Source organism: Apium graveolens, chromosome 10, assembly GCF_009905375.1.
Source record: "Apium graveolens cultivar Ventura chromosome 10, ASM990537v1, whole genome shotgun sequence".
In the NCBI taxonomy this organism is placed as follows: Eukaryota; Viridiplantae; Streptophyta; class Magnoliopsida; order Apiales; family Apiaceae; genus Apium; species Apium graveolens.
Window position 1 is genome coordinate 185,431,417 of NC_133656.1, and position 27,645 is coordinate 185,459,061.

The 27,645-nt window shown below is 35.2% G+C and overlaps 3 protein-coding genes and 1 long non-coding RNA gene across 10 annotated transcripts; 1 reads left to right on the forward strand and 3 right to left on the reverse strand.

Annotated features, from left to right (window-relative positions):
* Positions 1-456: 456 nt before the first annotated feature.
* LOC141689135 (uncharacterized) lies at positions 457-7,040 on the forward strand. 7 transcript variants are annotated; one of them, XR_012562258.1, is made up of 6 exons: positions 458-797; positions 2,009-4,364; positions 4,909-4,989; positions 5,074-5,471; positions 6,215-6,412; positions 6,659-7,040. It is a non-coding gene; the product is annotated as an uncharacterized LOC141689135 (long non-coding RNA). The 7 variants fall into 7 exon arrangements; XR_012562259.1 differs by having other exon boundaries at positions 463-797; positions 2,009-2,228; positions 4,050-4,364; positions 5,074-6,412; XR_012562260.1 differs by having other exon boundaries at positions 463-797; positions 2,009-2,228; positions 4,064-4,364; positions 5,074-6,412.
* Positions 7,041-7,342: 302 nt separating this feature from the next.
* LOC141693744 (F-box/kelch-repeat protein At3g23880-like) lies at positions 7,343-8,814 on the reverse strand. Its single transcript, XM_074498905.1, has one exon. The coding sequence runs from the start codon at positions 8,704-8,706 to the stop codon at positions 7,561-7,563; it is 1,146 nt and encodes a 381-aa protein (XP_074355006.1). The 5' UTR covers positions 8,707-8,814; the 3' UTR covers positions 7,343-7,560.
* A 9,899-nt stretch (positions 8,815-18,713) lies between these two features.
* On the reverse strand, positions 18,714-20,031 carry LOC141691438 (uncharacterized). Its single transcript, XM_074496177.1, has 3 exons — positions 19,998-20,031; positions 19,169-19,893; positions 18,714-18,920 (listed from the first exon to the last, which is right to left on the reverse strand). Exons 1-3 carry the CDS (start codon positions 20,029-20,031, stop codon positions 18,714-18,716), a joined length of 966 nt encoding a protein of 321 aa, XP_074352278.1.
* A 500-nt stretch (positions 20,032-20,531) lies between these two features.
* Positions 20,532-21,182, reverse strand: LOC141691439 (uncharacterized). Its single transcript, XM_074496178.1, has one exon. The coding sequence runs from the start codon at positions 21,180-21,182 to the stop codon at positions 20,532-20,534; it is 651 nt and encodes a 216-aa protein (XP_074352279.1).
* Between the last annotated feature and the right edge of the window lie 6,463 nt (positions 21,183-27,645).

The window sequence follows — 27,645 nt, forward strand, 5'->3', positions numbered from 1 at the left end:
GAAAGAGGTTGATTAAGGTTTTGAATTGATCATTAATTTCTCATATGCATCTGTTATCCCTTACATTAATTAATATGAATTTCATGTTTATTTTCTGAAAACCAGTTGCTGCGAGATTAGGCTCGACCCGTTTTAAAAAAATTGTCCCGAACGACAATGCTCTTTTTATTTTCAGGTAACATTTTATATTAATACTTTAAAATGATCTAATACAACATATAAGATTGCGAGATATTTAGAAATATCTAAATTTATTATGAGATTTAATGGGACATATTCCGATGAAATCTTAGAAATTAGTAGTTTTTTTAATACATTGTTTAAAAATTTTTTGGGTAGGCTATTGGTGTCTTTTCAATAACTTTTTAAAAATCAAATACTCAATTGTATCTGTGTGTCGTATAAAAAAATTAAGTCCGAGTGCTACGGGCTATTGCTTTTTTTAAATAATTAATCGCATACTCGGGTCATGTTAATATTTTCGGACCTGGTTTAACAATCATACCCGATACCGAATGGAATACTCCGTATAAGATTCCCCTTTTGTTCATCATCTAGGGTTTACATTATACAGCAATGGCGGACGATGACGACGAATCATCATCATCACCATCACTTCTTATCAGCTCCGTGATTTAAGCTCAATTGAGCTTCCTCCAACTTCAACGGAGTTAGATTTAACGTGTAATCGTCTCAAAACATTGGATCCTCGTATCGGCGATCTCGTCAAATTTCAAAAAGCTTTCTTTTCGACTGAACCTTCCGGATGATTCTGTAATTAAAGCTCGGAGCTCCAAGTACTCGTCTTTTCCCCATATCTTGTGTTTTTCGATTAGTAATATTTTTTGATGAATCTTTCGTTGTTAGAACAGTTTAATAGCTATGCTAATATATGTAATTTTCCTTTCGTAATGTGTATTGGAATTTTTAAAAATTATTACTATGCAAATTATGTGGACGTGTCTTGTTTTAATGTAAGATGCATGTACATAATTAAGAGGATTTCATGTATGATACTCCCTCCGTCCCAAAAAACGTTTCCCGTTTTGACTTTTTATACTATTCATGGTAAGCGTTTGACTACTAATTTACGTCTAATCTATAAGAACAAATATAGTCATGAGTGATCTTGTTGGATTCGTATTTATGAGTACTTCAGTACAATGAAGTTTTTATATTTAATAATAATACGAAATTAAAGATATTAACAATCAAAAGTGTGCATTGACAAACGTGTCCAACACATACGGGAAAAGTATTTAGGGACGGAGGGAGTAATATATATTGGATAATTGGTGTTTGTTTAGGCAGAGTACTTAAACATGTTTCGGCTAAGTTTTGCTGTAATGGTGCTAGCAAGACTTGAATACACGTGTCGCTGTGTAAAAATGGTTTTGTTATTGAAGCTATAGGATAATATTCCTGTTCTTGCAATTTTGAAAGAATGTTTTTGTCTGAATTTTGGCATTTCATCACTTTTTTACTGTAAACCCTTTCAGACTTGTGAGCTTATTTTTTGTTTACTGTTAAGCTAAGATAGTAGTGTGACAGTTTAACCCGGTCTTAGTAAATTATAAATCATTCCTGATGTAGGACTGACTTAACAAAGAAGTAACTACATAGTACATAAATTAAAATATTACTAAAGAAAGGGCACCCCTGTCCCTATGAACCCCAGTTAATTCATTTTTCTGTTGTGCCAAGCCAAATAGGATAATCAGATTGATATCAGAGATTCAATAATCTTACGATATGCAAACTGTTTGCAAAAATGAATAAAACAACCTAATCTGGTATTGTAGATAAATATATCTATATATATATGTATATACAAGTTTCTGTCTATGTTTGGTGAAGATACAATAATGTCGAAGTTCTGATTTCTGAAACTCTTGCAAGAGTAATTATCCATGGGCTATTGGTATTTTATATTTCTAATGCTGGCAGTGGCAGATATTTGCTATTGCCAGTCTAAGAACTCAGTTCCTCATACTTTACTCTATTTCAGCATGTACGTAGTCGACATATACGAAATTCTTCTGAAGATCATTTAAGATGTAAGCAACAATGGCACTTATAATTGCACTCCCATCCAATATAATTCGGAACTTCATGTCGGATGGAACCCCGGCAGTGGCAGCAAATGCAACAGAGGCACCAATTAAGAATTTTTGGAGTGTCTGGAAAGTTGTGTGTGCTTTTTTGCACGACTAAAATCGTTGATAAAAGTAAGATGATCACTATTAACGAACCAGTTAGGGTGTTGTTTTTATGCTATTATGAATTTATCCGTTATTAATATAACATAACTAATGCCGGATGACTGGACTTGTTATGGGTTTCGTAGTTGAACCACAGGACCTTGCAGTTGACCTGTACTTGATACAATCTATGTTCCCGACTCTGTATTTAATATTTAGTACTACAGTCAGAAAATAATGCTGAGTCTGACACTTAGATTGTTGTGAACTTCCAGCCCAGTCGGGGTAACTTATGCAATCTTTACCTGAAACTAGACTTGTATTGTCTATAGGAATGGTGATTTAATTAAATTTATACATCTTGGGAAAATGCTCGTGTTCTGACATTTTTAAGTCAGGTATATTTATAATGGCAACTGTATCATGTTGTTCCACAACTATCATTTGTGCCAATGAAGGTGCTAAGTGAAATTTATAAATTATGATGACCATGAACCAGTTAAGGTGTATGTTGTTTCCACTTGGTGAATTTATAAGTTAAAATTATCTAATGCCCACAGGGTCAGACTTCTTACAGGTTTTCTACTTGAACAATATAAGACCCCTGTGTTGCTCTTGAACTTTAGACAAATACACATTCCTAGAAGGATTTCAAATTTATATAGCCCCCGACCTCACCCGCACCCCAAAAACAGTGTAGTATGCAGTAATTAGCTATCTTTTTACATTTTGGCACATGGTGTTTTGACATTCTTGGAGTCAGTTGAGTTCTATATAGAAAGGGTAAAATTATTTGGTTTATGTTTTCATTTAGTGTAATAACTGTAACGGATAATGGAGGAGAAAGTCATTATTAGTTTATAAAATTTAGATTTCCTGAATATGGATCTGAAATGAGACACGAGGGTGTGGACTTCGCATATAAGTTTAATGCAAGTGAAAGTTATATATTTTTAATTCATTACGATTTTAAAATAGTGTTTTCAAGCAATCAAACACATACATTTAATCTATGTCGAATTCATAGCATATTAACAAAAAAGATACTTTAGAACAAGTTCTCCATGAATTCAATGGAGGAGCTAGGAAGAGAATCTAGTGGGGGCAAATTTTTTTTACCGCTCTGTTCTAATATGGGATGACCAAGGAAACTTATACACCTTTGAATGGGATATTATATCTAACGTGCAAAACAAAATTAGAAATATAGCTATGGCAGTAAGTCAATCATATGAAATTTTTAAATGGAAAAGAGTAAAAAATAAGCATATCATTGACAGAAAACATGACAATGAGAGATAGTAAAGGGCTCTAATATAGAGAAGTAAAAAGCTAGTGTAATCACCCCTCTGCATTCATTATGTGTATTGGTTGAAGGATGTATTTTTATTACTACCACGCACACACAGGGGTTTTCTGGAGGAACTTTCAATACTTCCCTTCTCTGCAATACAGTTGTACAGTACACAAGAATGTAATGAAAATATTTAAATGCTAGTAGGCTCTGGTGACCTCACTATACCCCTTTAAATCCATTGCTGTCCATGGAAATTAATTTTGATATAAACAAGTTTCTGTGAGGCCTTGTATTATGTGTATCATTTTTAACTAGATAACTAGATTTTTGCTTAGGGAAGTGTCAAGCTTCAATGTGATAGAGCTGACTCAGAGTCCATACTCAAACTTAGGTCACAGTTACACTCATGTCGTGTCTGCTCTATATTAATGTGAAGACCAAATTGGATCATCCGAAATTTACTAATAACTTGGGAAAAGAGTACACCCACACTCATTATATAGCATTGGTGTTTGTGTCTTGCATTAAAATGTTGTTGATATTTTTTTAAGGAACTATTCTTCAGAAACTAGGAAACATGGACACAGTCGACAAGGCTGAGCACGTGTCCGATACGTCACACCATGATTATCAAGTTCGTCGAGTCGCCCTCTGAAAATAAGTCGACACGCGCCTAATTTTTAAGTCGTTTGTGGATTTTACCCGACCCGACCCGGCCCAGATCTGAAAAAATAGGGTTTTTAAGTCAAACTTACCTGATTTTACTTTCTAAAGAGAGGCTGAGGGCTTCTAAAGAAAGAAAAGCGGCTACAAGAGGAAAAGAGCGCTCTCATCTTCTCCAATCATCTTCTCCAATTAACAAATCTGTAAGCACTTCTTCTCTCCTCTTCTATCTGACTTCTTCTCTCTTCTTCTCTCTCTGACTTCTTCTCTCTTTCTTCTAATCTCTTACTTTTTTCTTTTCTTCTGGTCTCTTTCATCTCTCCGTTCCTGTGTCTATATATACACGCGTGTGTGTATATATTCACTTTTTTCTTTCCAGTTTTAGTAAAAAAATTTTTTTTTAATTATTTTTCTTACTTTTTTTTCTTTTATTTACTTTCAATATTTATCCACACATAAAAATCAATTTTTATTATTTCTTTATTTTAATACTTCTTTGCTATAATCAATTTTTATTTGGTTTCTTTCGTTTGAAATTGATTTCATCAGTTTTAAACTGAAATTAACATATATTATTACATGTTTTGATATTTCTTTTTTGCCTCTGTTTGATACATGTTTGATTTCTGAACTTTACAAATTTATCTTCACATTCAATCTTTGCCTCTGTATTATTTTACAAACTTTCAATCTTTAACCATTGCCACCTGTAGCACTGCTTCGTTTTTTATACTGTTCTTCTTGTAGTGGTCTTCTCTGTCTCTGCTTATCGTGGGTTTATGTTGTTCATCTTCCGGTTGTGAACGGAATTGGAGTATATTTGAATTTGTAAGAGCTTATTATTTCTTAAAGTATTATCACCAAATTGCAACTATTTATAGTTAATGCCTGATTATTTGTTTTTTAATTTAGATACATACAAAGAGAAGGAATAGGTTGGAACATCAACGTTTAAATGACTTGGAGTGCAGTGGATATAGCTTCTGGTGCATCAGAAGCACTTGAAGGACGCAATCTTCCATGGAGAGCTAGAGGAGGTTCGACTAATGATGTGCTTATTTATACTCGACGCAACTCTAGTTCGACTTCACATGAAAATGAAGATGAAGATGAAGACAATATTATTATCGATGATGAGGATGTGGAAGATGATCATGGTTTACCACCCGAATCACCTGTGGAGAACACTTGTTCTCAAGGAGATGGAGACTTTCATGATGATTTCATGATGGATGACTATGTTTGATTAGTTGATTTCACTCATTGCTTATGTTTTTAATTGTCGAGACCTTAGAAATGCTTGATATTTGGTATTTGAACTTATTATCTACTACTTTTGCTTTGAACTATGAGTTTGATATGTGTTTACCTATAGTGTATGTATAAATATTCTAAAAATAGATATATGAACGACTTGTCGACTTTTTTCGACTAGTCGGGCGACTTGTCGACTAGGCGATTCCAAGGTACCCAGGCGCCGAGTCTCGACTTGGCGCCGTGATAACCTTGCGTCACACAGAGAAACGGCAGGGGATACGGCGGCATACACGCGACCTGACACGAACCAGGACTTGGCCCACCCAAAAAAAGCCTAATACCAACTGATTTTACCCTAATTTTGTGACATTCACTTATTTTATATGCCCATATCTGTTTTCATCGTTTTTCATCACAAGTGGGAGGTTTTTCTGCTTCCTGAGTATAAGTCTTAACTTATATATTGCCACAGTATCGGATTTTATATCTACGTTTCGTACTTGAACCTTGAAACCCTACAATCCTAACAAGGAACTAGATTTAAATAAGCCAAAATTAGTGCAGTTAAGCAGCACATTAAGCAGGTTTATTTTTACATCCTGAAGCTTTGCTTGTGTTTGACAATTAAGTTATCTTTAATCAGAAATGCTAAATTTAAAGCCTGAGTTCATTGTAAATTTTGTAGTGAATGTTGGGAGGAAATCCTTAATGTTTAAATAAGGAAAATTTTACTCCTCCCTTTCAAATTTCTGCTATCAGTCCGTGTCTTGCTAAAATTTGGTTGATGTTTCTGCAGGAACTAGTGCTCAGAGATAATCAGCTTAAGAAACTCCCTGATGTCAGCATATTAAAAAGTCTCTTGGTTTTCAATATTTCTTTCAATGAGATTTCTTCACTGAGTGGACTGTCAAAGTTCACTACTACTCTCAAAGAACTATATGTGTCCAAGAACGAAGTTCCTGAAATGGAGGAGATTGAACATTTTCACGTACGGGTAGGTTCGTGGTCCCTAGGAATTAATAGCTATACAACTGTAAAACTTCCTTTAACACCCAATGGATGAAATTCTATGATCACTTTGGTCATCTGTGCATGGGTCTCATCTTAGTGAGTCAAAACGTGAAAAATTACTACCTCCTGATGGGGTTCAGAATTTAAGTTTATGTAGAAGTAGAAGATGAGCGGTGTTGCACTAGGTTATGTGCTGGCTAAGACATAGAGAATTAATTTTCTATTTCAGGTTATGGAAAATTTGCAGAATCTAACACAATTGCAAGAGTTATAGCTGGGAAGGAACCGTATTAAAGCTATCAACTTATGTTGGCTGAAATGCATCAAGAGGCTAAGCCTGCAGAGCAACAGATTGACTTCTATGTCAGGTTTAAAGGTATCCTGTTGATCATTGTGGTACCTATATCAACTCTCAAGACAATATCACCACGGCGAGGAAGATATTTGAAAACAATCAACAAATAGATTCAACAATGTTCTCCTAGGAATGTGATTGCTCAACATTTTTTTTGTTTGGCGTCTTGATATTATTATGTGTATTTTAAATCATACCTGTGAAGTTCTGATCTAAGAGTGTAGTGTTAAGCTGTAACCGAAAATTTGTCTTTTCCCATTCTTGCCCATGCATTTTCCTTTCCTTTGTTCGTTCCGTTAACTTTAAAATAGAAGTAGAGCTGGTTTTATTGGGGTACATTGAAAAGAAATTATACAAAATGCTACAAAAGGATTTTTTTTTAGTGAACGTGTAATAATACTAATATAGGTACTTTTCCATTCAGATGCTTTGATAACTGCCAAAAAATAACTAGCTAGGACATGTATGAATATAAAAATGATATTTGATCTACCAAAAACTATTTGAAGTTATCTGATCATAGACCCTTGTGACACACACATCAGATTCCATGAAAATACAGGCAAGTAAGCAGGGGGCTTCAAGCTTTTCTGAGTAAGAAAATTCCAACATCCTCTTCTTTCTCTTTGAAGGGCTCCATTCCTTTAATAAAAACTGGACTCTCCGAGTACGTGCAGCCGTAGATAATGCTGCATGACTTCTCATCCTTTCCCAGACTCTTGATTGCATGAGTTTGGAGAATGACACAACATAAATAGATAAATAAGATCTAGGGCTTATGCTTTCTTGAGGAAAAAGATACCAACTTCATCTTCTTTTTCATCGAAGTGCTTCATTCCTTGTATGAATATTAGGCTCTCCGAGAAAGCGCAGCAAGAGACAATACTACATGATTTTCCCTCCTTTCCCATACTCTTGATTGCATGACTTTGGAGATTGGCAGAGCATAGCTCGTTACTAGAACTCACAAATAAAACATCATCATTCTTAAAACACTGAAACAGTCTTTGTCCCCGCCAGATGGAAGTTGCTTCTTTAACAATTATTGGTCCAATGGAAAACTTGGTCCAACCACAGTGTCTATCATTCAGAACATATACATCAACTGATGCTGACAAGAACAATACATAATCATAGACCAGGACAGCAATAGAATCCTTGAAATTGATCACATTACTCGTTTTTCCTTGTTTTTTGTCCACTGAACCAACTTCAGGCAACATCTGAAAAATCTCGTTATGAATATCAAACCAGATTACAATCAGACTTGAATTCTTACCATTAGGTTGGGTATATAACCAATAAGGGGAACCACGGAAAATAACAGGCGGTAATAAGATAGGCCCAGAACCACGGAAAAGGAATTTGGAGGGGGTGATCTTTCTCCAACAACGATATTGGTTGCATGAATAAATTTGACCTACTAATGGCTGGTCTTCGATGGTAACGACGTATATGACTTTAAAATCATTGGCAACCGAATCGAAACCAAATCCAAAACAGTCATCACGCTCTAACTCTCTGTCCTCGTATCTATCAGGGAGATTTGGGATGTTGGTCAAGCACTGTTTAGTGGCAGGATTCCATATTGCAATTTCAAATCCTTCATATTCAAAGTGCCAATTATAAAAACAGACCAAACCATTAACGGAACCAATAATATCCGTGTAGCACTGGAGTAGAGAATCATTACAATGGAAATACTTCTTCTTGTCACCAGTCTTAAGAACGAGAGAGTCGTTGTTAGGGTTAAGATGAAGATGAGACTTGATGAAATCAGGGTTGCTCGAGATAAGAAAATTCCAGGATTTACAAACTGATTTAAATCTTAAAACTGATTTTACAGGAAGTCTAGGCAGTATCTCCGACTCAATAAGTTCTGACGGAAGGAAAGAAAGATTGCGACATCTCTTGACAGCCATGTCGATACAATATATTAGTACTTGTATATTTTAATAACGACTAAACATGAACACCGCTGAATATATATAGGGCTGTGGAGAAGTTTACACACGCGTTGATAAATAAGTTAGTTCTATTTGCTCTATGTTTTGTTATCCGAGGGCAAGGGGATATCTATCTTCCACCACAATGACATAGTCACATAGGATAAAACGAACGTCTATCACGTGATAGAAAATCTGATACTTGTTGTCGTGGTTTCAGATTTTACAAGTTAAGCCATTATTACACCAGTAACTTTACTTTTTAATTTGGAAGTAACTTTTCATTATGGATCGAAATTTCTACTTTAGGGATGTGCAGTAAAATTTGGTTGACTACATTTTAATTTCTTTTAAAAACTATTTATTTAATATAGTTCATTCTTATTTATTGTGTTTAGATATTATTACTATATTGTATATATTGCATAATATTATAATACATATATATAATATTATAATATATATATTTAGTGGTTAACTATTTGATTAAGATAACTAAATAACTATTTTTCATAGGTACACGTATATACACGTTTATCAACTTTAACAATATTTATATTCTACAGTTTATTGTTATTTAACTAACTTTATGTTCTTCTGCAATTTTGACATCTTGTTGTGTAAGTGTGTGTTTTTTTAAGTATTTTATATTGTAGTGTTCTTTATTTTTTTTGCATCTAGTAAGTATGTGTTCTATAATTATTTTTATGTTTAATTATTATTTTTATAGGATTTATTATTTACCAGTGTTCATTATTTTTAATTAATGTTATATAATTTGTATGTGTTTTGTATTTTTAACTAATGTTATGTAATTTTTGTATATTCTCTTTTTTAGTTAATATTATTTTTAACTAATATCGGTGAAAGTTTAACATGTTCTATAATTATGTTCTGTACTGGATATTTTTCTTCAGTGTTCTATATTTTTTAACATTGTTGTGTTTTATAGTAATTGTCTGTTCTTTAAAATTTGGATCTCGAGAACTATTTTTCTAGAGTTTTATTTGTTTGTTTTATGTTATTTTTAGGTTTTCTAATTTTAAAATACTATTTGTTAAAAACAAGGGATAGAAAATATGTAAAAAGAGAATATTGACAAAATTAAAAATTTTATATGACACATCAACATTGAACATGCCTTTTTTTATTTTTCATCTTAAAATGTAATTTGTTGTGTTGCAATTAAAAACACATGTAACATATTAAGATTACAAAATTAAGTTTTAACGTATTTTATAAAATTAAACAAATTAAGGTGTTTAAAAGTGCAAGTTAATTAGGTTTTTAAACATCTGTTAACGTGTTAATGTCTTGTAGTTAGTTATTTATTATGTTTTTCAAATCATCTAGACCGTTTATACAAAATCCATCTAATGGCTCAAATTTAGTTACTAAGTTACTGATCAAATTGAGTTACCATTTGATCTTCCCTCTATATATATATAATAAAATTAGAGTTAATAATTTATACCTAATTTTTCAGGATTATATTCTTTTTACTAAATTAAATATCTTTTAATTTGTATACAAAAATGAACAATTAGTTAAGTACTTACAATATTTATTTTTCAAATATTATTACTTTTATTTTGTAAATACATATCTATTATTATTATTTTGTAAAAATACGCTTTTTTAAAAATTTTAAAAAAGATTCGACTTCGAACCCAAATCTCTATACTATATATTATAACTATCTCTATAGGCCGTGTAATGCACGAGCAAACTCTAAATTGCACAAATATGTTATTTTAGTTACAGTTGTTGACCGTATATTCATTTTGTCTTCATATAAATAATAGATGGCGTATTTGTTTGTTTATATAATGAGTAGTTTTTAGGGTATGATGACATCAGTGTATAATATGTTCTCCGACATTTGATATTAAACTGAAACTACACTTGCAATGTATTACTTATTATCTACTGGGTGATTTATATGGATTATTGTTACGGAAATATACGTGATTGTTTAAACTACCGCAAAATATTAAATTTAAGTCTTCTTGAATTTTTATTTTTGACTTTAATAAATCTCCCCATTTCTTATTCAATATTAACAAATACACAACTCTATACATGTTAAGCGACTCATGGTTGCATTTGATACAGAAATCTTATTGTAATTATTCATTTTAATCAATGTAGGACAAGAAGAGAGCAAACCGAAAAGAACTTGAGAGAATGAAGGAGTCGTGGCGTGAATTAACACTGCCCTAAAGTTGAATTTGCCCCGCTACGTACACACGGCCTCTTGGCAATCAACCTCCAAGGTTACACGACTTCTATTTCTTTGGTGTAGTACAAAGAAATAGATTGAAAACACTCTTGATCATTGCCCAAAAATATACTTATATCTATATGAGAGGAAAATTGTTTTGTGTGTGCAAACATGAGGGGGAGACCTCCTTTTATAAGAGCTCAAACTTGTAACTCCAAGAATGGCCAAAAGACACCATTAATACAAGGAGGTAAAAAGGCTCCAAAGTGAAAAGTCACAAACTGAAAAGTCTTGAAGATTTTTCTAGATTTTTCTTTTAAAGCAAACTATAGAAATAATATTTATATTAATATTAATTCTAACATTCCCCCACATGCTGCAAAAGAAAAATAATTTAAGTAATTTAATGGGCAATGGATAGTCGGTTTCTTAAGCACCAATGTCTTGTGGACTTGAATTGATACCGGTGCATACAAACATGCCTCAAAACCATGTGAGGTAGAAAAATCCTTGAACCTCTCACGGAAGTTAGTGAAAACATATTTGCGCACTTTAACCTTTCTCAAATCAAGAAGTGATTTCGCAAATTATATTTTTATATAAGTGCCCCCACATTGTACCTGGATTTTCGTGAACGCTCTAGAGGTCCTTCGCCAAAGGACTCTCATAAGGGGTTGGGCAATAGCCCCACATTCACATAGGTAAGTTCATCAAGTTTGTATTATCGCAAACCACCTCTTACGAGACTATGAACTTATTAAGAGCATTAGCTCATCCTAACACATGTGACAATAATAAAAATACTACATCACTTTATTAATAGGAATGGTAGTAGTATATAAACATGAGTTCTTTTATGATTTCGTTTGACCCATTGAACTTAAACAAGTTTAAGATGGGTGTCCATCACAATTCACTCCACAATAGGCTTTAAACCTATTCCTTGTGCTGACTCCAACACTAATTTTCTACAAAGGCCTTTGGTGAGAGGATCTGCAATATTCCTCTCTGATTTTACATACTCGAGTGATATCACATTATTTCTGATCAGACTTCGAATTATAGCATGCCTCAAGCGAATATGTCTTTTCTTCCCATTGTAGAGTTGATTATTCGCTAGTCCCATTGCAGCTTGTGAGTCACAATGCATTGAAACTGATGAAGAAGATCCAGATGCTAAACATGATTGCACATTAGCTTTCATAGGAAAAATATGCTCAAAAAATTCAACGTCTCTTGACTCTTTAAATGGACCAAAACCATATGCATCTTTAAGAATAAGTCTATATGCACCACCATTAAAACCAACAAAAATACCATCAACAGTCTTGGGACCAATTTTACTTCTTTGAAAATCTGGGAGCCCAATTTTTCCCAAACACCCCCACACTTTAAGGTAACTCAAGTTGGGCGCGAAACCCTTCCATAATTCATAAGGAGTTTTATCAGATTTTTTATGCGGCACACGATTAAGCACATAGCAAGCATATAAAATAGCTTCACCCCACATATTAGAAGGCATTGCTGAACTGATAAGCATAGCATTCATCATATCTTTAAGAGTTCTATTTTTTCGTTCAGCTACCCCATTTTGTTCAGGCGTATATGGTGCTGTAACCTCGTGAATAATCCCATTAAGTTCACAGAATTTCTTTAGAGTTGCTCCATCATATTCACCACCCCTATCTGTTCTTAACCTTTTAATATTTTTATTCAATTGTTTCTCAACTTCAGCCTTATAAATAAGAAATTTTTCTTCGGCCTCATCTTTCGAACTCAACAAGTAGAGCTTGGTGAATCGTGAAAAGTCATCCACAAAAGTAATATAATAACGTTTACCTCCTCTACTCATAGTGTTCTTAAAGTCACCTAAATCACTGTGAATTAATTCAAGCAATGTCGAAGACCGGTTTCCGATTTTATTAAAGGCCTTTTTAGGGTGCTTTGCTTCAACACATACTTCACATTTATCAAAAGATGTATTGCTGAATTCAGGGATTAGCCTAAGTTGTTTAAGCCTTTTCACAGAAGCAACATTTACGTGACCCAGTCTAGCATGCCATAAGGTAACAGATTCAGCAATATAAGCAGAAGCAGTAGCAATTTTATTATCAGTCAAAATATCAAGTACAAACAGCCCACCATTATAAAAGCCTTTGCCCACAAAATCACCATTTTTAGTAAGAACAAGTTTATCAGATTCAAAGGTTAATTTAATACCAGCTTTGTTCAATAAGGCTCCAGAAATCAGGTTTCTACGAATATCAGGGACATGCAAAACATTATGCAAAGCAATAGTTTTTCCAGAAGTAAGTTTAAGAGAAACCTTTCCCTTTCCAAGTATACTCACAGTGCTTGAGTTGCCCATGAAGACACATTCTCCATCAGATGCTTTATCATAGTCCTGGAACATATCCTTATTTGAACAAATATGACGAGTTGCACCGGTATCCACCACCCATTCAGAAATATTGCTCACCAAATTTACTTCAGATACAACAGCAGCTATGATTTCTTCAGTGAGATTGGCCTGAGTCTGAGATTTGTCTTCCTTTGTTTTTGAACCAGGTCCCTTTCCTTGCCTACACTCCTTTGCGGCATGCCCGAATTTTCCACAAAGGAAGCAATTTCCTTTAAACTGCCTTCTCCCTTTGAAGTTCTTATTTTTCATTTTAGTGCCATGGAACTGATTTGGACCTTTACCTTTTGGTCCTTTCGTATGACCTGCATCTTTTGACTCAACAAGATTAGCAGTAAATGAAGAATGACCAAGTGTTGTTTCATTTGTTTGAATTCGATTTTGTTCCTCAATCTTGATGTGAGACACTAACTCTTGCAGAGTGAAGTCCTTCTGTTTGTGCTTCATAGAATGAACATATGTTTGCCAAGATGGTGGTAATTATTCAAGAAGACAATTAGCTTGAAACATTTCACAAATTTTCATTCCTTCAGCAATAATATCAGCACATAAATATTCATACTCATGAACTTGTTGAAGAACAGGCTTATCATCAGACATACGAAAATTTAGCCAACGACTACATGCATATTTCTTAGTCCCATAATCATCAGAACCATACTTGGTTTTTAAAGCATCCCAAATTTCTTTGGCCTTTAAGGACTTGCTATAGATTAAATATAAAGCAGATGTCATATAATGCAATAACATTCCACGACAAGTCTTATTATCCTTCTCGAAATCTTTTCCAGAATTTTCAGGGGCTGAGTCTTTAGTGAGACAATAATCTACTCCAATTTGACTCAAGAAAAACTCCATCTTATCGGACCACATTTTATAATTTTTCCCATCAAAAGGGTCTAATTTAGACATATCAGGAATAAAAGTATTGGAATTCATGGTGGCAGATAAGATATATGCTAACACAAAATTCAACTTTAGTATGTAGGACAAGAAGAGAGCAAACCGAAAAGAACTTGAGAGAATGAAGGAGTCGTGGCGTGAATTAACACTGCCCTAAAGTTGAATTTGCCCCGCTACGTACACACGGCCTCTTGGCAATCAACCTCCAAGGTTACACGACTTCTATTTCTTTGGTGTAGTACAAAGAAATAGATTGAAAACACTCTTGATCATTGCCCAAAAATATACTTATATCTATATGAGAGGAAAATTGTTTTGTGTGTGCAAACATAAGGGGAGACCTCCTTTTATAAGAGCTCAAACTTGTAACTCCAAGAATGGCCAAAAGACACCATTAATACAAGGAGGTAAAAAGGCTCCAAAGTGAAAAGTCACAAACTGAAAAGTCTTGAAGATTTTTCTAGATTTTTCTTTTAAAGCAAACTATAGAAATAATATTTATATTAATATTAATTCTAACAATCAATACCATTGGTTCACGTTGCGGCATGTACGGACGCATCCAAACACCAATATAAACCAATATAAACACCATATATAGATACACACCCACACACCCACACACCCACACACAATCATGCTTAATACTTATCTTTTTCAGTTGATATTTTAATAATTAGTGGATCTAAATATTAGTATTAATGTGACATACGATATATGTCATCAAATCGTGTGATAAATTATCATAGAAAGGGTATGACGAAAATTATTAAAATTTATGACAAACAATTATATTTTTGTAATTATAAACTCTATAATCACTTAAATGTATTGCCGCTTATTTATAAAATAAGAAAAAATAGCCAATATTCTCCTTTTTTTGGTATAATTTGACCCAATATACATGTTGCCGGTTTGATGGTCATAAATACCCAATATTCTCCTTTCCTGGAAGTTTGAGTCCCCAAACTTTACTCCAAAAACTTCTATCAGGACATTCATTCTCCCCCTTGATTTTACGATAGCAGCTCCTTACCGTAAATCTTCCCGTGTCATCCAATAACCAATACCATGAATCATTTCGTTTACGCATGGGGACATGAAGTTGTTTTATCAATTTCTTATCCCTTTCATTGCATAAGTCGTCCAAAATATCTTCATCCCACCCCTCCTGATTCTCGTCCATCAAATTTGCTACTGTAATTTGTTCTAACCGAGGGTACCTTTTAGTCGTCATGAAACCATTGTCAACGCAGGGCAGCCATGGCTCCTGCCACACTAACGTGCTGTTTCCATCTCCTATTTTCTTTCTCGCACCCATTCGTACCACATTCTGGGCGTCAAGAATACTACGCCATATGTAGCTTGGGTTGTTTCCAAGTTCAGCATTTAAAAAATCCGAGTGTGGATAATACCTGGCTTTCATCAAAGATGTAACTACAGGGTTACAGTTGTTTATCAAGCGCCATGCCTGCTTTTCCAGCATTGCAATATTGAACTCTCGTAGCTTTTTAAATCCAAGACCCCTAGCCTCCTTTACTCCACATAATCTATCCCATGAAAGCCATCTTATTCCTCCACCTGAACTGGTCTTCCCCCACCAAAAGGCATTGAATTTCTTCTCAATTCCATCACAAACTTTTAACGGAATTAACATCAAGCTCATCCAGAAATTTGGAACTGTTTGAGATGACGTTTTCAGTAAAAGTACTTTTCCAGCTTTAGACAGTGTTTTATTCCCCCATGTCTGCAATTTTTGGTCTACCCGATCAAGTAAAAAAGAGAAGGATGCAACTCTATTTCTACTAATAATCATGGGCATTCCCAGATAATTCCCTGGTTTATCTATTTCAGTAACTCCCAACTTATCACAGACCTTTGCTCTATCATCCACCCTTGTGTTAGGGGAGAAAACCACTGTAGACTTCCCAAAATTAATACGCTGCCCTGAGATCAGCTCATACCTGTTTAGAATCCGTTTCATATTGTCAGCTTCCACCTCTGTAGCTTTGAAAAACAGGTAACAGTCATCTGCAAAAAGTAAGTGCGAAATATTTGGTGCGTTCTTAGCCACTGTACACCCATGAATGAGCCCATCATCGACATTTCTTCGCAGCATTGCACTTAAACCTTCTGCACACATGATGTATATATATGGAGAAATTGGGTCTCCTTGACGTACCCCCCGTGTTGGAATTACTCGTCCAATCTGTGCTCCATTGTGTAGAAATCCATATGACACTGTCGATATAAATGTCATAATCCTATCAATCCATATCTCATGAAACCCAAATCTCATCATCATATTTTTAATAAACCCCCACTCCAATCTATCATAAGCTTTCGAAATATCTATTTTTAATCCCGCCAAACCCCTGCTTCCTTGCGTACGTCTCCTCATATAGTGGTTTACTTCAAATGCAATCATTGCGTTATCCATTAATAACCGCCCTTCCAAAAAAGCGCTCTGCACTTCAGATATCACAGAACCTAGGCATGGTTTTAGTCTGTTTACCTGTACCTTAGACAGTATTCTGACTAGCACATTACACAGAGAAATCAGACGCAACTCGGTCATATTTTGTGGCTCCTTTGTCTTAGGGATCAATCGTACTACAGCATGGTTCACTTCATTCGGCAGTTCACCTGATTGCAGGAATTTTTTACAAAATAAAACCATCCTTTCCTACTATATTCCAGTAAACTTGAAAAAACCCGGGTTTAGGCCATCTGGCCCTGGTGCCTTATCCGGGTGCATAGAAAAGGTGTTGGATTTTTAACGCAGCGGGGGCATGACAAAACACTTTTACACATACAAAATCCAAATAAAAGCATATAAATCGTGAATAAAAATTCGAGGGATCGAATCTAACCTTTTAAAATAATTCGGAGACAACGATCAGAGATCCTTAGCAGTTGCTCCTCAAGTGTGAAGCACTCCATCGGTATCCACCAAGAAAACGATGTTAAGGAGGAGGAAGGAGGTGGAGAGAATTGGGTTTTCCAAACTTTTTGGGTTTTGTGGTTGATGTGGGTTAGAATAAAATTAGGGTCTATAATAGTGTATTTATAGGCAAAATTTTCAGCTGAAATTTTCCCATAAATATTATTATTATTATCTCATTTATTATTCTCATTAATAATTAAAACACCTTTTAATCATTAATCCTTTTTCTAAACACTTTAGAAATAATTCTCTCTCTTGATTTAATTTCCAAAAATTAAATCCTTTAATTAATAATATTAAGAACTTTTCTTAATTAATTTATAATCAATTAAATCTCATTTAATCAATTATTAAATTTGCCAATTAATTATTTATTTCATAAATAAATAATTATTAGCCATTATTAATTAATTCCCCCACCATTAAATCATTCTCTTTTTATGGTGTGACCCTGTAGGTTCAATATTAAGCCGGTAGTAGAAATAAATAATAATAAAACTATTTTATCATTATTTATATAAATTCTCTAATTTATTAAATATGATTAATTAATTAATCACATTTATTCTACATCGTGAGGGATACTTCTCAGCATATCGCGACTATCCGGATAATATGAATTCACTGCTTAGAATACCAAGAACCTATTCAGTGAATAGTTACCGTACAATAAACTCCTTCTACCCTACAATGTCCCGATTAAATACAAGGCATGGATCTCGTGTCAAGCCTATCTAATTCAATCACTTGCTTACCATTTACTATGCGTAGTTCTATGCAAATTAGAAACTCCTTTCTAATTTCATTTACTCTGGCCAGAGATTCCTGAACTAGCATAAGTGGATCAGCCTTGAACATTCGCTTCCTTCACTGGAAGGGGTAGATCCTTTATTGATCATACACTATCTTCGTGTACAAATTCCTATACCCAGAAGAACCCTAATAATTGTCCCTGGAGACTAAGAACTAAACCAAAGCATAGTTCAGTGTACACAAGATGACTATGATGACCTCAAGTCTAAGGATACTTGTACAACTATCACTATATGAACAACGGCTGACACGTGAGTGAACTCCATCAGTTGTTCAGCTGTGCGAGTCATGTTCAGTGAACTTATTCTATAATAAGCACCTACATACTAGTTATAGTGTCACCACACAAATGTCTATGAGAACAGACATCCTTCATAATGAAGCAAGCATAGTATGTACCGATCTTTACGGATTATTAATTACCAGTTAGTAATCCTATGACCAGGAACTATTTAAGTTTAGAGTTATCATCTTTTTAGGTCTCACTATTATGATCTCATCATAATCCATAAAAAGCTTTACTCTAAACTATGGTATATCTTATTTAAACACTTAAATAGATAAAGCCCGTAATAAAAACAAAACAAGTCTTTTATTAATATCAATGAAATCAAAACAGATTACATAAAAGTTATTCCTAAATCCTTATACATGATTGGACTTAGGACATATTCCTTTCAAAAGGCAGCTTCTTTAACTTCCTCAGGTGTAATTTCCGCCAACAAAGCTTCATTGTCACTTGCAGTCACCCTACTGACCCTCTCCCTATGACTCAATTTTCCATCCGTCGTCTGTGCTGTAAACAACTTCGAGAAATAATCCTCGATGACCTCCTGAATCTCCTCGGTAGTTTCCTTCCACTCTCCTTCATCGTTTTTAATTCGCTGCAATGTATTCATTCATTTTCTCCCAGAGGCATAATTGTGAAAGAAACTTGTATTCCTATCCCCACCTTGTAACCAGAACTGTTTAGCTCATTGTTTCCAATACGTTTCTTGTTTTTACAGCAATTTCATGTATTCCCATCTAACATCATTATACATTCGAATACCCGGCCCATCTCTCCTTGATCTCAACCTGCGCAGCCTTTCTCGACATTTACTTATCTCCTGTTTATACTTTCTACTTGCACCTCCCCCCACTCCTGTAATCTATTACAGCACATGATGATCTTCGTCATTAGGTCCTGACTATCGTTCCCCCGCCAACTCTGCTTCACAATTTCTCTACAGTCTTTTTCTTTAACCCAACTATTTTCAAAGCGAAACCTCCTTTCTTTGACCTCAAAGACCTGTCTCTGCAAATTTAAAAACAATGGTAGGTGATCAGATGTAGCCACTTCCAATACTTGAACCTCCGCCATAGGAAACATACTTCTCCATAAATTATTTGCCCAACCACGGTCTAATCTCTCCTGGACCCACCCATGATTTCCTCGAGATTTTTCCCAAGTGAACTTTTCCCCTTTAAATCCCAAATCTGTCAAGCCACATGAAGCAATCGTATCCCCAAATCCCACTAATAAGCTTCTTGGATGAACACGACCCCCTTTTTTCTCATCTGCGAACAACATATCGTTAAAGTCTCCTATAATGCACCAAGGAAGTGCTGACTGACCCGCTAGATTTTGAATAATATCCCAAGACTCTCGTCTTCTCTCCCTTTCAGGGCACCCGTAAAAGCCCGTATACCTCCATCTTCTAACCTGATTGTTTTCCACCTCAAAGTCGATATAGTGCTTACTCCCATCCAAAATCGTACAACCCCCTTCGTTTTTCCATAACAAGGCCAAGCCACCACTATGTCCCTGAGCTTCTATTCCCCACCATCCAGCAAAATGCAAGGCTTTACACACTTCTTCAATTTTTTTTTTAATTTTGATAATGTTTCAGACAAGAAAATAATACTAGGTTTAAGCTGTTGGGTAATTTCTTTTAAAAACCGAACTGCCCGTGGATTACCTAGCCCACGGCAATTCCAAGCTAGAAGACTCATTGTTGAAGGCGGGCCTGGACCACAGGACCCGCCTCTTTCCCGTTTTTTGGCCCAACTAAAGCTGTTGAGTCAGTTATGTTATTCAGCCCATCTACTACTATATTTGTTCCCTTATCCACTCGTTTTCTTTTACTATCCAATATTGTCATATCATTTTCAAATTCCTTTTCCCTCCCAATATCCCTACTATCATGCCCCTGATTTATCGTAATATTCTCTCCCACATCCACCGTTCTGTTAGCCAAGCAAATCCCCCCTTTATCTCCTAAATTTTCGCCAACTTTTCCATCTATCTCCATGAAATTCGCCACCACCCTGTTTTGTGCTTGCACTGTTGTTGATTCTGTTTTCCGATCATCCATGTTGCTCATCTCCCCCGTGTTTCTCAGCCATTTAGCTCATAAATTCTGTTGTTTGCCACCCTTCATCGGAGCTCTGAGCCAAGTACCATAAGCCTTCTCTATCATCTTATCCGGGTTTGCATATACAACTGCACAATCTCATTCTGAATGTCCCAAAACTCCACACACGAAACAAAATAAACTCAGTCGTTCATATTTAAAATTCACCCAGTTCCACTCTCCACCCTCTCGTTTAATTTTCATCCTCCTCTTAATGGGTTTTTCTACATTCAACGTGATTCGAATACGCATAAACATCTTCCATACCCCATTAATATTAGTCGGATCAGATTTGACGAACGTACCCACAAAATCTCCAATATTCTGCAGGAGCTTCTCAGAAATCAGCCCTTTTGGCACGTCATATACTTGCATCCATATATCCATATTGTTTAGAGGAACCGTATATGGGTTCTCATTCTCCCCTAGGACATGATATAGCAGCAAACTTTGTTCGAACGTCCACGGGCCGCCTTCAACAACCTTCTGCAAATCCAGTTTATGAAAAAACATAAATGAGAATCGGTGGTCTCCCAAATCATGAATTTCCATACCTTCTTTTGGTCTCCATAATGATGCCATCACATTCTGTATTGCATTAAAATTGATGTTCTTTTCTGTTAAAAATCGGCCCACCAATACAAAAGATTGTTCCTTGACCGGAAGTTCCTCATTTGTTATGATTACTCCCTCCTCATCCTCATCTTCCAAGATCATATTGTTATACATATCTTCCAGATTAGTCGTCATATTTGCCTTGACAAAACTATTTGATATTATGAACGTAATACCACAACTTTCAGAAAGAAAAACTTGTTATAAAACAAGACAGAGGAACTTGCAATATTGCAAGACAAATAACCTTGACAGAGGAACTTGCAATATTGCAAGACAAATAACCTTGTTTGTTGTACTACTCAATTTGCACGTACTGTTTTATTCAAGTGTTTCCTCCATTTCTTTGTAATGCCGTGTAATCAAACCCTAAAAATAAATATCACATTTCATATGGTTTGGAAACCTAAAAATTGATTTGTTAAATTATAAATGATTAAAAAAGGTGTTTTAATCCAATGACGTTATCTATAATCGCTAGTTATATTTAATAAAATAATATTTTAATATAATTTTCTATTATATATTAATTTTAACTTTTTTACATCTAAATTACAAGAAGCAGCAAGATTATTTAGAGCTTGTTTGATTCGTTACATTCTGGAATCAGGTATAAGTTTTTAGCCATTGCAACCCCATTCCTGACGTTTGGTTAAAAAAAAAAAATTATGAATATCAACTTTTATTTCATTACTTTAATTTTTATTTAAGTAATAAATATAAATATTGTGTACTAAAAGAAATATATGAACCTAAAAATAATTAAAATAATATTAAAAATGATATATTTAATTAAATTAAAATTATTGACTTAAAATATTTTAAAATTAAAAATATTTATTACAACACTCAACCAAACACATGATAATAGATATGATAACTGATCCTCATTCCGCTCTAACCCGATTCCCAATTTCAATCCGATACCACATTTTAAACCAAACGACCCCCATGTATATAAGCAAATTATGAAGACGAAGCCAAAATGTATTATTTAATTGAAACATCAATTAATCATTCAAAAAAACTAATAATTATAATGTAACAAAGGAATGAACAAACTAAAATTAAAAAAATCTAAGAGTAATGATAAAAATCTTTCCTTTAACTAAATAATACATCAATATGAGTATAAAATTAGTGAGACATTTAATTCAGTTGAAATGACTCATTTGCCCCTATATCTAAAATTTAGTTCAAAATGTGTTGTTGGTTAAAATCAAACTCGAGCCTATACATTTAGAAATAGATGTTGTGAGTCATAGATAATAGAACATTTTATTTTTCACTTCAAACAAATTAGTAGATAATTTAAATGATTAATTTAAATAAATAAATAAATTTATCTATCAATCATCTATCTATCTTCATACATCCACTAGGTATCAACGTGTTAGACACTTTTAGAAGGCCAGACCAATAAATAATGTATATCAAAATTATTGGCTTGATTTGTTATAATTTATCATGGACTTGAACCAATTTTCGGAAAGCACTCAGTATCTATTTCAGATTATCGCACGATCGGTTGAAGCTATGGGCTTTATACTCAACCAACTTTTTTTACAAATTCCATTTTGTTAAAATAATATGTACATTAATATTAAAAATTAAACTATCTGTATGTGACTTTTTTAATAATGATGAATTCTTAAAGATCAAATTTTAAATTTTAAATTCTAATTTATATTTCATACAAGATCAGAATATTACTTTTACAATTCTATATAAAAAAATCTAGTAGTTAATGTAATTTGGAAAATGTATTGACTTAAACGATTTTTAACAATACTTTATTTACAAAGAATGTAAATTATACATTGTTTCATATAATTTAAATTGCATATATTTAAAAGTATTTGAATAAAACAAGGTACTTCTTGTAATTGTTTATTTGGTACGAAAGATGTTAGGTCACACACACACTGTAGAGGGGGTGAATACAGTGTATAGTACACTCAAATCGAACTTTAAGAACTTAAGTAACAGAAAATAAACTTTATTGAAACAATAAACTCTGTTACAGTATGGAACTGTTACCTCTCAGTGATGAATAAATATCATGAGAGCTGCTAGGGTTACAATGAATAATCTTCTCTAATAATGATAACACTTTTAGTGTAAACCCTATGTCTGTGTTTATATACTACACAGTTACAAGATAATCGCTAATTGATATGGAATATAATTCTGCTTCCTAAAATATATCAATCAGATATCTTTTCTTCCAAGTATTCCATTCTTTACAGAATTCCTTCTTCATGCATATCTCTTCTTATGTTTATCTTGATCTTCTTTCCTTTAATCAGCTACTGTCCTTATCTGATTGTCCTTCAGCACTTAAGTTCTGATATTTATCTTCTGATGATTATCTCCTGATAATATAAGTACTGATATCCTTAAGTCTTGACTTCCAGTATAAGTACTGATCAACAGTTAAGTACTGATTTATCCAGTTCAAGTAAGATCTGAAAGATAAACATAAAACATATTAGCCATGACATTATCAAATATATCTAACAATCTCCCCCAACTTGTAAATTAACATAATATACAAGTTTAACAGATATTTGATGATGTCAAAAACATTAAGTACAAATGCATGAAAATTAGACTAGATAACTACAACTTACAGTCCTTAAAGCTTTTACCAATTTCAACTTCTGATAACAACTTTGTTATGGATAAGAAATCAAGGTTATTACTTGCTGTATTTAATACTAAGATTCGGGACCTCAAGGCCTTTAATGGCTGCTCTCGTGTTTCGTGACTCAATCTGCCTTTACGAGATGCCTACGTATCTCTGTGAATTAGAGAATCAAGCCAAAAAACGTAGTTCTGATTTGTGGGGTGAGGCCCCTTATATAGATGTGGGAGTCCTTGAATTGGACTTGGTATAGGAGACTTGGTGGACAAGCCTCTGAATTAGGATAGACTTAGGAGTCCTAGGAAGTAGGAAGCTGATCCCTTATCCTTTTAGGTCCCCTTGAGGCTAATCTATAAGGATTTATATCCTTATCGGGACTCTTCTCAATAGATGATTTTTTCCTTATTAATTAATTACGAAATTAATTAATAATCAGGGCTTTTGGGCCTTTTTTATTCCACCAGGCCTGATCTGGTCCATCAGGCTTAACCTTTCTGGTCTGAATATTATACATCTTATTATTGGGTCCAGCAGCCCATTATTAATAAAATCAGGACTTATTTATCCCTATCATTTGCCCCCCAACTTTTGGGAAACATTGATTAGGTTTCACAGAAGTTAAATCTATTCGTTCCCTTACAGGGTTTCGTTTTTCCGTAAAGTGTGGAGCGATCTACACATTTACAGTGAATTTTCCTTTTATTCAGGAATTACCTTAATTTCCAGGAATTTTTCCCTTATTTCCGGGATTTTTCCCCAATTTTCTGGGATTTTCCCCTAATTTTCTAGGATTTTCCCTTAACTTCTGGGATTTATCCGTAATTTTCTGGATTTATCCGCAATTTTCTGGATTTATCCGCAATTTCTGGTTTAAAATGCATACAAAATTGATTAGGATGCAGAAGAAATTGATCAGGATTCAGCCAAATCGATCAGAATTCCTGCTCGATTTCGATCAGGATCCTGATCGAATTAACTCAGGATCTTACACTCTGGTCGACAGGATTCCTGATCGATTTCGATCAGGGCTCTGATCGAATTGATCTTCAAAGTGACACCCTAGTCGACTGTTACACGTGCTTAATCGATCAGGATTCCTGATCGATTTCGATCAGGACTCTGATCGAATTAAGTGATTTTCTATCATTCTGATCGAATGGAATATCGATCAGGATTTTCTTCTGTGTCGATCAGGACTCTGATCGATCTTAGGGGATTTCTTCCCTCCTGTTCGAATAATATATCGACCAGGATTCTCTTTGGTATCGATCAGGACTCTGATCGATCTTAGGGGATTTCTTCCCTTCTGTTCGAATAATATATCGACCAGGATTCTCTTTTGTATCGATCAGGACTCTGATCGATCTTAGGGGATTTCTTCCCTTCTGTTCGAATAATATATCGACCAGGATTCTCTTTTGTATCGATCAGGACTCTGATCGGATTTAGGGGATTTCTTCCCTTCTGTTCGAATAATATATCGATCAGGATTCTCTTTTGTATCGATCAGGACTCCGATCGATCCAGTTTAAAACTCTGGTCGATTTTTGACCATTCATTTTCCATATGAGCTTCTAGATTATTCCTGATATTTCTAGTAGACGGGCTTTTAGGTTGGGCCTGGCTAAATGGGCCTAGAAATGCCTCGTATTCCGAGCTTTTCGCCTATATAAGTGTAGTGTGAAGTGAGAATCCTCACTTCACTTCTCATTTCTCATTTTCTTCTACAAACTTCTCTAGAGTTCTCCCTTTGAGTAGGCGATTTCCGGCGAGCACACAGCCACCGTAGCTCCACCATTCTCAAGTATTTCTGGGTTTCAAGCTTTTAAACGAAGTATATCAATGGCGGACCGCGACTTGGCTCGTTTGCAGAAGATGAATGTCTCTAAGAGAGGTACAAACATTCAAATTCAATCTCCATATACTTCTCTCATTGACATGATTAACTCGAGAGGTGATGAATATCCTTCTCTATCTGAGTTAGATTCGTATAATCATGGTAACACTTTTCATGAGTTAGATGGTAGAATAGAGTCTATGAACACCCTGTACAGACTTCCACCCCACCTTAGGATCACTCCAGCCGCCCCTGGGGATAGGACTTGTAATTGGGAGGGGGATACCCTGTTCATTTATCGAGGAGCCCTGACCGCAGGTCTTAGGTTCCCATTCCACGAATTTATTCCTCGTTTATTAGCCGATGTACAAATCAACCCTTGTCAACTCCCTCCCAACGCCTGGAGGAATATTATCTGTTTTATGGTCCTTTGTCTCAGGAATAACTTCCCTCTTTCCGTAGCTGTCTTTAGGAAAGTTTTCCAATTCTATAATAGCTCCATGAGTCAACCGGGATGGGTTTTAATTCGCCAACGACCCAAAGTTCCCCATATCTTTGATAGTAACTCTATAGTCGAGAACAACCCTAAATGGAGGGATGAGTTTGTGAGGCTGACCTGGGCTGGGGGTGATTGGGCCACACTCTTCCGTAGGCCATTTTGCAAGGTATCAGATGGTAGTCCTGGTAGTATCAGATTGACTGATGAGGAGGAGGTGGCCTACCAGGCCTTAATTTCAGATGATGGGAAAACGGATACCTGGACCCTTTTAGAGGAGTTTTCCTTGAAGAAAGTTGGTCTCTCCCAGGCCAGTGATAAGGGTAAATTTATACCTGCGTAATTATTTTTCCTTCTCTTTAATCGCACTTTTTCTTTTTTTTTCTGGATTTTAATGTTCCTTCTACTTTTCCTTTCAGCTTGCGAGGCCATCAATAATGTTAACAGGCCTAAGGAGGGGGAGTCAGGCCGTCAGAAAAGGGCCAAGCTAAACAGGGACCCTAGGAGCAAACCTGACGGTCCTTCTTTTCTTAAGCCCCACGTCCCGGTGGTCGAGCTGGGGGACGATGTGGATCCTCCACTTAAGGCACATTCCTTCAGGCCTAACTGGGGCTTCAGGAGGAGCGATACGGTGGTTGGATCCACCAAACACGCTAAAGATTGGTCTTATCACTCCGTCACTCCCCATGACTTTACTGACATTGTTACGGGGAGTGATATTGAGACTATTGAGCTTCTGGGTTCTCAAGCCCAAGCTGCGGTAATTTTCTTTCTCTCCTTCTTTGAATCCCAACTTTCTTGTATTCCAACGAACTTGTGCTAACTCATACATATTTCTTTGCAGAGTAATACCTACTTCCAGGCGGCCCTCCATCAGGCTAGGTCCTGGAAGGGTAACTCAGATGGGTTTGAGAAAGAGATGAAGAAATGGGAGGAGAGAGCCAAGGTCCTGGAGAAGAAGCTGGACACGAAGAAAGAGGAGCTGGCTCAGGCTCATTCCGAGCTGGTGAAACTTAGGAGCGATAAGGATAAGCTCATCGATGACTACATGGATTCTGACAAGTTTAAGAATCTCATGGAGAATCATGATGAGGGTCTTTATTCCCTACAGTTTACTCAGGGATGGGACGCGGCCGTGAAGGCGGTTTCTGAGAAGTACCCGGGCTTAGTCGACCCTAAGGACTTTATAAGTCCTGAGCAGGCTGAGTCGGAGGACAGCATAGATGCCCTCTTTAACTCCCCTCAGCCAGATGATCGCATCTTGGATCCTAACACTGCTTCTCCTCCCGCTTCTCCTGCGAAGGACGCTGAAGGCGCTGATAAGGAGGAAGAGAATGAAGGCTCCCACATGGAGGAGTAGTTTTTCTATTCTGTAATTTGATCCTTAATTTATGTCTGGACTTTTGTTTGTATCAGATCTTATTACCCTCCGGGGTTATTTTATATGCTTCTTTCCTTATTCGCATTTTTCTCCTTTATCTTTCTGATACTTTAATATGCATTCAAGCTTGAACTAATTGGCCACACCAGTGTTATCACAACTCAAACATCCATAGGTTGAAATAATTTCGATTTCTTCAGTTTGAAGTCTGGTTTTTCAAAACCTTACATAGCATGG